The sequence below is a fragment of the Babylonia areolata genome, chromosome 16 (genome assembly GCF_041734735.1).
Source record: "Babylonia areolata isolate BAREFJ2019XMU chromosome 16, ASM4173473v1, whole genome shotgun sequence".
NCBI classification, from domain to species: Eukaryota; Metazoa; Mollusca; class Gastropoda; order Neogastropoda; family Buccinidae; genus Babylonia; species Babylonia areolata.
Genome location: NC_134891.1, coordinates 10,485,122 through 10,499,558, shown reverse-complemented (window position 1 = coordinate 10,499,558; position 14,437 = coordinate 10,485,122). Strand labels below are relative to the sequence as shown.

Genomic DNA, 14,437 nt, shown 5'->3' with positions numbered 1-14,437 from the left:
GTGATCATTCACTTAAAAATAATCATAAATAATAAATGCTTTTTCAAAACACAACTAATTCAAAACATTCAGGTACAGATTGAAAAAAAAAAAAATGAAAAAAAAAAGAAAATAAACCGTGTACGTATTGCAACCAAACCAAACAGTAAAACAGGCAATGAATGTTCCCCAAGACATATTATTTTTCGAAATGAAAAGGTTGGGTTGTTGTTTTTTTTGTTGTGGTTGTCTCTCTTCAGTGGAATGCGTTCAACACAGACATCACATGAACATGTGAGCTGGGCACAGAAATCACTGCGGTTATGGCACAGATTCTGTCTGCTCTGTCCTTGCAGTAGCACTGGAATATCTCAACACACACGCACACACAGGCACACTCACACGTATGCATGTGCATGCGCATGCACGCGCACACACACACACACTTAAACCACACACACACACGCACACACATATATGCTTGTGAATGCATGTGAATGTACGCGTGCACACACACACACACTCACACCCACACATGCATGCACACACACAAGTAAATGATACACATACACTTATTCCACACACACACACACATGCATGTGAATGCATGAGAACACGCTTGTATGCGCACACACACACACACACACACACAGATATTTAAGCAATACACACACACACTTATACCACATACATATGCACATATACACACACATATGCATGTGAATGAATGCTAATGTGTGCGCACACACACACACACACACACACACACACACACAAAAACAAACACAATGCTTCGTATCATTATCAGAAACGCAAACTTTTGCACCCTCTGAAAACACCAACACCACACATCCCGGAGAACACATCCATCCATGAACGAAGTGTGAAGCCTCACACGTTTACACTGCAGGCATACGTGAAGCTTCATACATAATCCTCTCCCCCCTAGCCCCCTCCCCCCCAATCCCCCACACACCCTAGCCATGCCTGTAGCTTCCATATACAAACTTGCAGTCATTTTCAAAACAACAACCCGCCACCCGACCCCGCCCACAAAAGAAAAAAAAAAGAGGGAAAACAAATTTCAATCCGTTTTCTGGACTCTACAAAGCACAAGAAATCTTAACTCTGTTGACCGCTTCTTCTTTTCCAGTGCTCTCTTGTTCCATGTACTTATTTTTGGTGAACTAGTGTGTGTGGGGTGTGTGTGTGTGTGTGTGTGTGTGTGTGTGTGTGTTTGTCAGTACAACAAACAGTTAATCTGACAATAAATGGTTTCAGTCAGTCAGTGTGTGTGTGTGTGTGTGCAGGTGGGTGAGTCAGTTGGCGTGGGGGAGGGGGCTAGCCTGGAGGGTGGGGGGAGGTGGACAGCATCTCTTTGTACATCAGCAAAAATGTTCATCAAACACTTGGTATCAACTGTGCCAGCACTTGTTTTGGCGTGATAATGCTGGGGTCACAAAGAAACTGGTGATCCGACTCCACACGTCTACTTCTGGATCATCATCTCAAGTCTTGTGTTTGTACACTCCTGGTCCAAAATCCCTCGTGTGATGGTTCACAACTGGAGCAAAGTTCCTCTTCTGATGTCCACTCCTGGTCCAAAATTCATCTTGTAACGTCTACTCCTGTTCCAAAATCCCTCATGTAATGTCTACAACTGGTCAAAAATCCCTAAAGCAAAGTCTACAACCAGACCAAAATTCCTCTCGTAATGTTCACTCCTGGTCCAAAACTCCTCTTGCAATGTGTGTCCGCTCCTGTGGTCCACTGTTCCTCACCTGAATCTTCCTGGTCCAGAACTACTCTTTGTTGTCGGCCCCTGGTCGCACTCCTCCTCTGGCCTTCACCATGGTCCACTGTTTCCTTTCAATGGCTAGTTCTTGGTCCGTTGACTCTCGTCGGCCTTCACCATGGTCCACTGTTTCCTTTCAATGGCTAGTTCTTGGTCTGTTGACTCTTGTCGGCCTTCACCATGGTCCACTGTTTCCTTTCAATGGCTAGTTCTTGGTCCACTGACTCTCGTTGGCCTTCACCATGGTCCACTGTTCCCTTTCAATGGCTAGTTCTTGGTCTGTTGACTCTCGTCGGCCTTCACCATGGTCCACTGTTCCCTTTCAATGGCTAGTTCCTGGTCTGTTGACTCTTGTCGGCCTTCACCATGGTCCACTGTTCCCTTTCAATGGCTAGTTCTTGGTTTGTTGACTCTTGTCAGCCTTCACCATGGTCCACTGTTTCCTTTCAATGGCTAGTTCTTGGTTTGTTGACTCTCGTCGGCCTTCACCACGGTCCACTGTTCCCTTTCAATGGCTAGTTCTTGGTCCACTGACTCTCGTCGGCCTTCACCATGGTCCACTGTTTCCTTTCAATGGCTAGTTCTTGGTCTGTTGACTCTCATCGGCCTTCACCATGGTCCACTGTTCCCTTTCAATGGCTAGTTCTTGGTCCACTGACTCTCGTCTGTTTTCTGTCTGCTACACTGTCTCTAAAATCTCTCTCTCTCTTTCTCTCTCTCTCTCTCTCACTTCTAATTTGCCTGCGCTGATGGGAGCTGATGACGATGAGACCGTGTTAAAGCTTTCTCGCTTTCTGTATAGAGTTTTTAAACTGCGCTCAGAGAGTACACGCTGAAGGTGGCTTCCAAGTTGCATCGCAGCATTCCATTCTGATGATACTCGTGTTGTTAGTGTGAATTGTCCTTTGCTACGCTTCATGACAATGTCTGTCTACTTGAAAATGATTTTTTTCTTTCTTTTTTAACACTGAATGACCTATTCCCCTAACTCACCATTGAAATGAACCTAATGTGTTTCTTCAATAAACCATCATCATCATTATCATCTCTCTCTCTCTCTCTCTCTCCTGTAGTCTATTTTCCTCCAGGATGAATCAGCATACCTGGTCCAGAATAATGGCAAAGTTGGGTTTTGAAAATGACAGGTCCATCCATACCTGCAGCTCTGACTCAATGACCCCAATCCCCCCACCGCCCCCTCAACTTCCCCACCGCCACCCCACACCAGCTCTCCCCCCAGGCCCCCCCCCCCCTTACCTTCGTTTGAAAAACATTGAAATCAACATCTTCAACAGCTACTGCCAACAGGTCATGAAAATAACTGTACATACAATATTTCTTTCAAAGTACAAGAGTTTGACCACAAACAGTGTGTATGTCCATGCCCGTACTCATTCCCCTGTTTTGCTTCTGACATGAAAACAAACACAAAAAAACAAAAACAAAGAAGAATAGGAGAGACAGTGAATGCTAGCATCTGTTGCAGTAGCTGAAGTGATCGACCTGCCCAGCTCTAAAAGCCACTGACAAATCATGAGCGCAGGCTCTGAACAAGCCTCTCCACATGCACACTTGTTCTGAACACGGCCTGCTGGGGCAACAACAGAGTCTTGCTACGACCCGGTTACACACAAACACACACACCTCAGAAACCTGTACAATATAAAACATCCTTCTTTCTGTACAACGCGTCAAAAGGAGTTCATGGCGCAAGCTTGGAAACGCAGAGACATGGAGTTATTCACATCTTATCTTTGTTGCTGATAGCCGAGCCGACTACACAGGGCCACCAAGCATTCATGAAATCAACAGTAACACAAAATGGATAGTTTGCGTCAACATCACAAAACAATCGTTTGTGCAAACAGCAAGCACTCGCTTGATCACGGACAAGTAGCGAACAAAAAAACAAAACCGTCACACACAACAACAAAACATGAACAGGAAACAGCCAGAAAATGAACGATCCATGAGCATTCTGGCTTCACCACTTGTGGCTAGCACCTGTTGAACTGCCTTCTGTTCTCCCTTTCAGCTCCCGTGACCGGCCTGACTAGTAAACCATGCATGGACATACTAACATCACAGACGTGCAGGACACACCAGACTCAACTCTGCTGCTGCTGACAAAATCTACTTAAAAAAAAAAAACCCTATTCAAACATAGATATAAAACGGAAAAGTACGCAGTATTACTAAACCTCAAACTGGCTTAATTTTTTCTGCCAACTGGTATCATTACAAACATTTTCTTTCAGAACCCCCACCCTCCACCCCACTCCCTTTGTTTTCTTTTGTACCCTTAGTTGGGAAAAGCAACACATCTTGACGAATGTGTGTTCATCTTGCACATTTATCTTGCGTATCGATTCTGATCATGGTGTTCAAAATACCATTACGGACATCGTTCGATACTTAAAACAATCATTACCAACATCGTTCTACCTGCAGATAATTAGAATATACTCTTTGTCTTGTTCTTTGAATTAACATTGACAGAAAACTTACTTTCTTCTTTTTCTTTTTTATTATTTGTTTGTGTGTACAAATCCAAGTTACAACAAAACACCCCAGTATAGAAAAACCTCTACGGATGAAGCCTCATGCTGGGGGGAGGGGTGTCAACTCAGATTTTTAGTTTACAGTCCTGACCCCTTTGAACCCAGTGTACTGCTTTATCCTCAACACTTGGTTGTTTCCCTTGGGACAAAACAGATATTTCCGTACAGCAGAGGGCACATTCAGTTTTGCTTTCTCAATCAGTTGGTACTTTCAGCTTGTTGGCTTCTACATTGTTCAGCAGTATTTTCAAAGGAATTGATAGTGTTTTTGATTATAGTGTGTGTGTGTGTGTGTGTGTGTGTGTGTGTGTGTTATGTATGAAGTATGGCTTCAACAGTGCACTCAGCTGATGTAGGGCTGGTCCATGCAAATTGCGGTGCAGATGCACTTACGGGGTACAAAGTGTTACCAAAGTCCTTACATCAAAAACTGCTGTCTTACCCCAAGTTATGTAAACCAATGAATTGCACTGTCACCCAAGAGATAAACATTTGTGTGTGTGTGGTATGTGGGTGTGTGCCTTTTGTCTTGTACACCGTAAGGTTTCATGACAACAAAATTTATCCTGTTCGATTCTATGAACCTCATGTCTTGCAAAACTTAAGGTTTCATGACAACAAAATTTATCCTGTTCGATTCAATGATGTTCTAAACATGACTCTGACCCACGCTTACACAAGTTATCCAACAAAGAAACAAACACCACCAGCGTACTGTTATTTCCCTTTGTCCATACAGGAGTTCACTTTTTTTTATTTTCTTCATTCATTGTTGCCTACAGCCCAACTGACAGCAGAAACCATATCAGGGGGAAAAACATGTTAAAAAACGTCCTTAAAAAAAAAAAAAGCAAGATTAAAACACAAAAGAGTGTGTTCCTTCAACATAATCCATGCACTTCAAAACCATGCAATAAAGTGCGCTGCTCACGTCCTTAATACAATTACATACCGCTGAATGTACCAACCATTCCATCCATACCGATCACCTGATTAAAAACATGATAAACAGTTATTTTTTTTTTTAAAAAGGTAATAAAAAGGTGAATCAAAATATGTCTACCGTTAGTTAGACCTTCCTGACCATGCTGACAGTTTCAGTTTCAAGAAGGTGTCAGAGCGTGCGGGCACATCCATATATGCTGCACAACAACGCTGGCACAGAACACTGCAGTGTGGGCAGCTAGTACGCTGTTGGGCATCCCATCTTACCATGTTTTCCCTGAGTGTGCATCCCATCTTACCATATTTCCTTCAAGGAAAAATAAAACAAAGACAAGATCTCCCCCTACACTGAATAATATCACTGCCATCAAATACAAACACTGTAAATTCCTTGTCTGGTGAAGATGGGAGAGATATGTCATACAAAGCACACAATTAATTTGTTGTTGTTGTTGTTGTTGTTTTGGGTGTTCTCCTTCTGCTTTTCGTTTTTTTCTTTTCTTTTTTTTTGTCTTTTTTTTTTTAAAGTTTCGTTTTTGTTGCAATGTTGATATTTACACATCTGATATTGCTAACATCCATTTCAATTTAGATTTTTTTGTTCTTCTTCTTAATAACCAATGATCTTTTTTAACTGATTTACTGCATTCCTTATCAACACATCTGATACTGCTCACATCTTTTTTTTTTTTTTTTTCAAATAACCAATGATCTTGTTTAACTGATTTACTGCATTATCTTTTCTACCTAATGTTGGTTTTGATTCATACCTTTTTTTTGACACATAGACGGGATGGGATACTGTTTGTTTGTATGCTTTTTAACACTTTTTATTCAATGTGGAAGGGATTCGTAAGTCTTCCATGGTCAGTATTAACAAGAGCTGTAAACCTCACTTTAATCGTCGAGGCAAACTCAGCTGAAAACTGTTCAGTCAACATTCATACACACAAACACACACAGACACAGACACACACACGTGTATCTACACTGTGGTCACACTGAAACTACATCCCTATGCACAGCTGCACCCATACCTCTACACTCCAAAAGCTACAACTACACACACTTGTCAACATTTTGGCAACATCTTCACAATGCGCTGTCCTCAAATGGCATCATTCTCCTGCAGGATGTTGTGACCTTTTTTTCTCATAAAACGTATCATCCAGTATAATGATTTTTTTTTTTTTTTTTCAAATCAAACGAATACGAATAATCATGCTAGAAAAAACAAGAAGAGTATCAGTAAAAAAAAATATATTTTTAAGAAAAAACTTTAAAAATCCCATTTTGATGCTTGTTCATCAGTGATTGAGTATCAATGAAAATACTGATAGATATTACTTTAGTCAAAGACAGGACCTCTTTAGGGCAGGTTTTCTGCATCACTTGAAAAAAAAAAAAACGAGTTTGCAGTGAATTCAATTTCCAAATGCTGCTTCTGCCATCAAGATTAGCGGTACATATCAGAAATGCAGAGAAGATGACAAAAACGATTGATTAAATAACAAAGTCCCATAGCCACCAAACAAATAAGAGGTCAAACAGATTGCATTCAGAATATCTAGCTGATAATAGATAATAAATAATATACATATTGATCAGTCTGTTGAAGTGAGGGAATAACCCACTATGAAATAACTGCAGTTGTAAAATGACAACAACAAAAAAAAACAATTCTTACAAACCCATACATTTTGTTTCACCAGAACACCCTTCCCCCCCTCCCCCCCAAAAGAAAAGAAAGGGATGCGTTTTCTAAACAGGAAGCTAATCACACAGAATACATTTATTCAATATTCCTCACCATTGCTCAACATCCTTAAAACTCACACAACAAATTCATAAAACATTCCTCAAATTTCTAGAACACAATCCTCAAACATTCCTCAAACTCACACAACACAATCCTCAAACTCACATAACAATCATCAAACTCACATAACTATCATCAAACTCGCATAACACAATCATCAAACATTCCTCAAACTCATACAATCATCAAACATTCCTCAAACTCACACAATCATCAAACATTCCTCAAACTCACACAACACAATCATCAAATCAAACATTCCCCAAACTCACACAACACAATCATCAAACATTCCTCAAACTCACACAACAAACATTCCTCAAACTCACACAACACAATCATCAAACATTCCTCAAACTCACACAACACAATCATCAAACATTCCCCAAACTCACACAACACAATCATCAAACATTCCTCAAACTCACACAACACAATCATCGCAACTGAGGCTGACAGGAGAAGATGCTGTGTGCTGAACAGTTGCAAGACAATTCCGCTGGTTCCGAAAAGAACTGCACTACCTGGCTCTGTCCTAGGCCAACATCCATTCCTCCTGCCTCCCTTCCAAACTAAGTCCACAGGAGATGAACTAGGTCACAATGACTCTCCCCCCCCCACTCCTCATACCATTCCAAAACAGGGTGCACCACATGCACACTGTTTTACACACCCACGGCTTCAACAAATCCCACAGAGCCTTATGCACAAGTCTCCACCTCTGACTCTCAAAGAAGCGCAAGTATACCACACACTCTTTGCCACAGTAACACACTGTGGTCTTCTCTTCACACACATCGTCTGACCTCACACACGCCAGCACAAAAATCTCTTGAGCAAAATACCACACATGCAACAAAGCTGGTACCACAAAAAAAGGAGAAAATCCTCACAAAAAAAACCCACAGAAAATTATATTTCAAAAAGACAGTATTGATAATAATAATAATAATAATAGTAATGTTCATAATGACATCACTCACACTGCTCACAGTCCAGGGAGAGACCAGCCATGACCAATCATGCTCTGGGGTGGTGTGGCATGTCTGTCAACAACAGACGTGTCAAACGACGCAACCCACACCAGTCACCATAGTCACCACCGCACTGTATTTCCTGTCCGTAACGCTTGTTCACCACCGTCTTCCCTGGCTCCGCAGTGCAGGTAGGCCGCCACAGCCACCCCTCCCCTGCCAGGCGATGAAGCCTCCCCCTGTCCATACACATCCTGGGCCAAGACCCCCAGCCCTGAACAACTTGACGTTAAGGACGTCATCCCATAGGTCGTCAAACTCCCACCCAGTCAAGTCGCACAGCTCTCCTTTCCCACTGCAGTCATCACTTTGCAGCCATGTCAAAAGTCCCACACATATTCTACACTCAAAAAACCAGTTTCATTTACATTAAAAAAAAAAAAAAAAAAAGCATACTACTAAAAAAAAGAAACAGTTACTCCATACTGTACAAGTCACTGCTGTTGCCAGTGGCAAAAAACCTGACGCAGTCTGAAACCTAACACACAGCGGAGGAATCTCTAACAGCGAGGGCCAGGACCTAAGCCACAGACCTTTCAAGGAACCAACATTCAACATTTAAGACATCATCATCGCAACACATCAAGCCAACTCTTTCCAATGATCTATAACCTCAGCTAAGCTTCTGCAAACAAGACTCCTACAGAAACACAATCATACCCTGGTACAACATTCCAGCATTCGTTTTGATAACGGCTGCACAACAGCCTATGTCTATGAAGAGCAGTATTGGAACCGTGGCCCCTTTTGGGCCAGACAACAACACACACAAAGAAATACATCACTTGCTCCAGCTACCTCACAGAGATGACATCCTGATAACTAGGTTAAAGGAAACTGGACAGCACTGCTAATCTTACACTGAACAATACATGAACCTCATGGATGGAAAGATTGTTTGCGCAGACTGCGTTGTTGTGATTAGACTAACGCTGGAGGTTATATTGGAAACAGCTGACGGAAACGAACACAGGTCTATGGGTAAACAAACGCATGCTGTACAGACACCAAACAGTGGGGAAAGGGGAAGGAGGGAGCACAGTGGGGGTAGGGGGAGGGAGGAGCATAATGTTCCCACACTACATGACAGACAAGTTAAAAAACAAAAAAAAGAAAAGAAAGAAAAATTTTATGTGGTTTTATGGATTTGTCAGAGCTGCAGTCACTTACTGAGCATTTCACAGGAATTGTGACAAGTCTCTCTCTCTTTCTCATGCAAACACACTCTCTCTCTCTTTCTCTCTCTCTCTCCCCCTCTCTCTCGCTAAACAAATGCGCATCACTCATGGATGGCTTGGTGCATTTGGTGCGTGCCCACACAAGCGTCCACACACACACACGCACACGCACACACGCACGCGCACACACACACACATCACACATACACACAACTGCTCATGGATGGCTTGGGATGTTGCTGTTATCATCATCTTCGTCGTCGTCATCGTCGTCGTCATTGTCATCATTACGTCTTGCCACTTCGCACCCCAGCCAGCTTCAACACACACCAACCACACTTCAACAGCAAGGGCCGTCAGTCCTGGTGGCTGTGGATCATGTCCCCTTACTAGACCTGAACACACGGCTGTCAGGTGGCAGCACCTGGCCCCTAGAGGGGTAGGGGGAGTGGGGGGGCAAGGGGAGGGAAGTGGAAGACCCGGATCAGTCGTTGAGCATCTCCACAAAGCTGGTGGGGAACAAGCCACGCCGCTTGGGGTTGTTCTCCACCTCTCCCTCCTGGTACACACCACACACAAACACACCGTGTCAGAATGACACACATCCAACACACATAAACACATCTCCCTCCTGGTACACACCACACACAAAACACACCGTGTCAGAATGACACGCATCCAACACACATAAACACATCTCCCTCCTGGTACACACCACACACAACACACCGTGTCAGAATGACACACATCCAACACACATAACACATCTCCCTCCTGGTACACACCACACACAACACACCGTGTCAGAATGACACACATCCAACACACATAAACACATCTCCCTCCTGGTACACACCACACACAAAACACACCGTGTCAGAATGACACACATCCAACACACATAAACACCTCTCCCTCCTGGTACACACCACACACAAAACACACCGTGTCAGAATGACACACATCCAACACACATAAACACATCTCCCTCCTGGTACACACCACACACAAAACACACCGTGTCAGAATGACACACATCCAACACACATAACACATCTCCCTCCTGGTACACACCACACACAACACACCGTGTCAGCATGCCATATGTCCAGGACACAAAACACATATCCCTCCTGGTACACACCACACACAACACATGGTGTCAGCATGACACATGTCCAACACACATAACACATCTCCCTCCTGATACACACCACACACAACACACCGTGTCAGCATGACATATGTCCAGGACACAAAACACATCTCCCTTCTGGTACACACCACACACAATACACTGTGGCAACATGACACATGTCAAATTCACATAACACATCTCCCTCCTGGTACACATCACGCACAACACACTGTGTCAGCATGACACATGTCCAACACATATAACACATCTCCCTCCGGGTGCACACCACAAACAACACACCGTCAGCCTGATACACACACACACACACTTACATGATTCATCAAACACATTTGCATACACAAAGAAATTCAACACATGTACATATACAAATTCACACATACACACACTCCTCTCACGACCTTCCCCACAACCCACCCCTACATATATAAATCTAAAACACAAATACAACCAACACACATGCACAAACATAAAATACATTCACAAAAAAGAACACAAAAAAACACACACACAAACACATCTTCATACACAAATACAACCAACTGGCAAACATAAAATAAACAAACACACAAAAAAACCCAACATACAAACACACACGTATGCTTCAAAATGCATATCTTCAAACACAAAATGAAATACAACCAACACACACACACATAAAATAATTAATTATACAAACACACATCCATAGAATATATAAACACACAATCGCTATCTCAAAACATACACACTCATCCCCACATCAGACGTCCCCATCACACACACTCACAACCCGCCCCCCCCCACCCCCTCCCTCCCACACACACACACACACCAACCCCACACCACCTCCACACCACCCCCACTGCCGAGCGATACTGACCCACCACTCCTCTTCGACCTCTTCCAGAATGATGATGATCTCCCCTTCCTTGAAGGTCAGCTCATCGTCGTTGTCTGCCTCGCAATCGTACAGCGCCTTGCAGCGTCGCCGTCCCTTCTTCATCTGGTCAACAACAGCGTCCTCATGAATGTCTGTTCTTCTTCTCCTTCCTTTCCTTTCTTTTTTATCGTCATATCATCATTACGTATGTATGCAGAGATGTCAACCGCTGTCAAGTGTTTGCAGGAACAATCAGCGTCATATCATCATTATCATCATTACGTATGTAATGTATGCAGAGATGTCAACCGCTGTCAAGTGTTTGTAGGAACAATCAGCGTTATATCATCATATCATCATTACGAATGTATGCAGAGATGTCAACCGCTGTCAAGTGTTTGTAGGAACAATCAGCGTCATATCATTATTATCATCATTACATATGTAATGTATGCAGAGATGTCAACCCCTGTCAAGCGTTTATAGGAACAATCAGCGTCATATCATCATCATCATCATTACGTATGTAATTTATGCAGAGATGTCAACCGCTGTCAAGTGTTTGTAGGAACAATCAGCGTCATATCATTATTATCATCATTACGTATGTAATGTATGCAGAGATGTCAACCCCTGTCAAGCGTTTGTAGGAACAATCAGCGTCATATCATCATTATCATCGTTACGTATGTAATGTATGCAGAGATGTCAACCGCTGTCAAGTGTTTGTAGGAACAATCAGTGTCATATCATCATCATCATTACGTATGTAATGTATGCATAGATGTCAACCGCTGTCAAGTGTTTGTAGGAACAATCAGCGTCATATCATCATTATCATTACGTATGTAATTTATGCAGAGATGTCAGCCGCTGTCAAGTGTTTGTAGGAACAATCAGCATCATACCATCATCATAACGTATGTAATGTATGCAGAGATGTCAACCACTGTCAAGTGTTTGCAGGAACAATCATCGTCATATCATCATTATCATCATTACGTATGTATGCAGAGATGTCAACCACTGTCAAGTGTTTGCAGGAACAATCAGCATCATATCATCATAATCATCATTACGTATGTATGCAGAGATGTCAACCGCTGTCAAGTGTTTGTAGGAACAATCAGCGTTATATCATCATATCATCATTACGAATGTATGCAGAGATGTCAACCGCAGTCAAGTGTTTGTAGGAACAATCAGCGTCATATCATTATTATCATCATTACCTATGTAATGTATGCAGAGATGTCAACCGCTGTCAAGTGTTTGTAGGAACAATCAGCGTCATATCATCATTATCATCATCACGTATGTAATGTATGCAGAGATGTCAACCGCTGTCAAGTGTTTGTAGGAACAATCAGCATCATATCATCATTATCATCATTACGTATGTAATGTATGCAGAGATGTCAACCGCTGTCAAGTGTTTGTAGGAACAATCAGCGTCATATCATCATATCATCATTACGTATGTATGCAGAGATGTCAACCGCTGTCAAGTGTTTGTTGGAACAATCAGCGTCATATCATCATTATCATCATTACGTATGTAATGTATGCAGAGATGTCAACCGCTGTCAAGTGTTTGTAGAAACAATCAGCGTCATATCATTATTATCATCATTACGTATGTAATGTATGCAGAGATGTCAACCGCTGTCAAGTGTTTGCAGGAACAATCAGCGTCATATCATCATTATCATCATTACGTATGTAATGTATGCAGAGATGTCAACCCCTGTCAAGCGTTTGTAGGAACAATCAGCGTCATATCATTATTATCATCATTACGTATGTAATGTATGCAGAGATGTCAACCCCTGTGAAGCGTTTATAGGAACAATCAGCGTCATATCATCATTATGTATGTAACGTATGCAGAGATGTCAACCGCTGTCAAGTGTTTGTAGGAACAATCAGCGTCATATCATCATTATGTATGTAATGTATGCAGAGATGTCAACCCCTGTGAAGCGTTTATAGGAACAATCAGCGTCATATCATCATTATGTATGTAACGTATGCAGAGATGTCAACCGCTGTCAAGTGTTTGCAGGAACAATCAGCGTCATATCATCATTATCATCATTGGTGGTGTGTGTCCATCGAGATTGATGATGACCATCGTTGTCATCCAGCTGGGGGATGGGGGGAGGGTGGTGGTGGGGTGGGGGGGAGGATGCTCATGAATCTATCTGTGAATGCAAACTGACATAACAATTATGGCAATAAATTATATCACTTACGGTGAAAGTGGACATCACAGTTAACTCACATAACACTTATGGAAAGAAATGACATTACACTTATGTTGAAAGCCGACATCACAATCAAGGTGGCTACTGAAATTACAGTTACAGAGAAAATTGGCATTACGCTTTTGGCGAGAAATTGACAATACACTTATTCCAATGACTGACATCACAAACGACTAACATAAGAGTCACAGGGGGAAAGTGTACACAGCCCACAGAGAACCAGACCTCTCACCTTTGTTCGTTGCGGTGGAACCGGGAAAGCAGTGTGGGAAATTTCTGGCTGCGAGTCCGACCTTGGTCTTTCCTCTGTTATAACACACGCACACATCACAGCTGCAGTTTTCCATCTTTAAGAAAGATAGCAGCAGTAGTAGTCGTAGAAGTAGTAGTAGCTGTCACAGTCATTGTCGGAGTAAACTTAGTAGTTATAGTTGTAGTCGTCGTCAATGTTATTGTCATCATAGTTGGTGGTGGTGGTTATGGTGATGGTAGTAGTAGTTGTTGTAGTTGTGTTCACTGTTGTGGTCGTAATTGTAATTGTAATATCAATTGTAGTAAGTATAAGAATAATAAAGCATACCTATAATGCACTCTGTTGTTGTGTTAAAGTCTTAACTCCCGAGAGCAAGGTTTCGGTTGCGCATGCGCACTAGAACCTATCCATAAAAGGGAAAGGGGTGGAGTTTATCTATAAAAAGCGCGAGCACGTGTCCGGTAGGTTAGTAGATCGTCACATTTCTCTCCGTTTGCATGTTTTGCAAACAATGTGGTCGTTTACGGTTGCCAACGTCGAGGGGCTGTCTGCATGCTTTCCAATTCTCACCGGACAGTACCACGTACT

The 14,437-nt window shown here is 42.4% G+C and overlaps 1 protein-coding gene across 1 annotated transcript in view; it reads right to left on the bottom strand.

Moving 5' to 3' along the window:
* Positions 1–5,650: 5,650 nt before the first annotated feature.
* Positions 5,651–14,437, bottom strand: part of LOC143291137 (arf-GAP with SH3 domain, ANK repeat and PH domain-containing protein 2-like) — a 117,260-nt gene continuing 108,473 nt past the window's right edge. The window contains exons 27-29 of the mRNA XM_076600808.1: positions 13,829–13,902; positions 11,330–11,452; positions 5,651–9,870 (exon numbers count right to left, since the gene is read on the bottom strand). Coding sequence (XP_076456923.1) covers positions 9,796–9,870; positions 11,330–11,452; positions 13,829–13,902 — 272 coding nt within the window. The 3' untranslated portion in view covers positions 5,651–9,795. The remainder of the gene's footprint in view (positions 9,871–11,329; positions 11,453–13,828; positions 13,903–14,437) is intronic.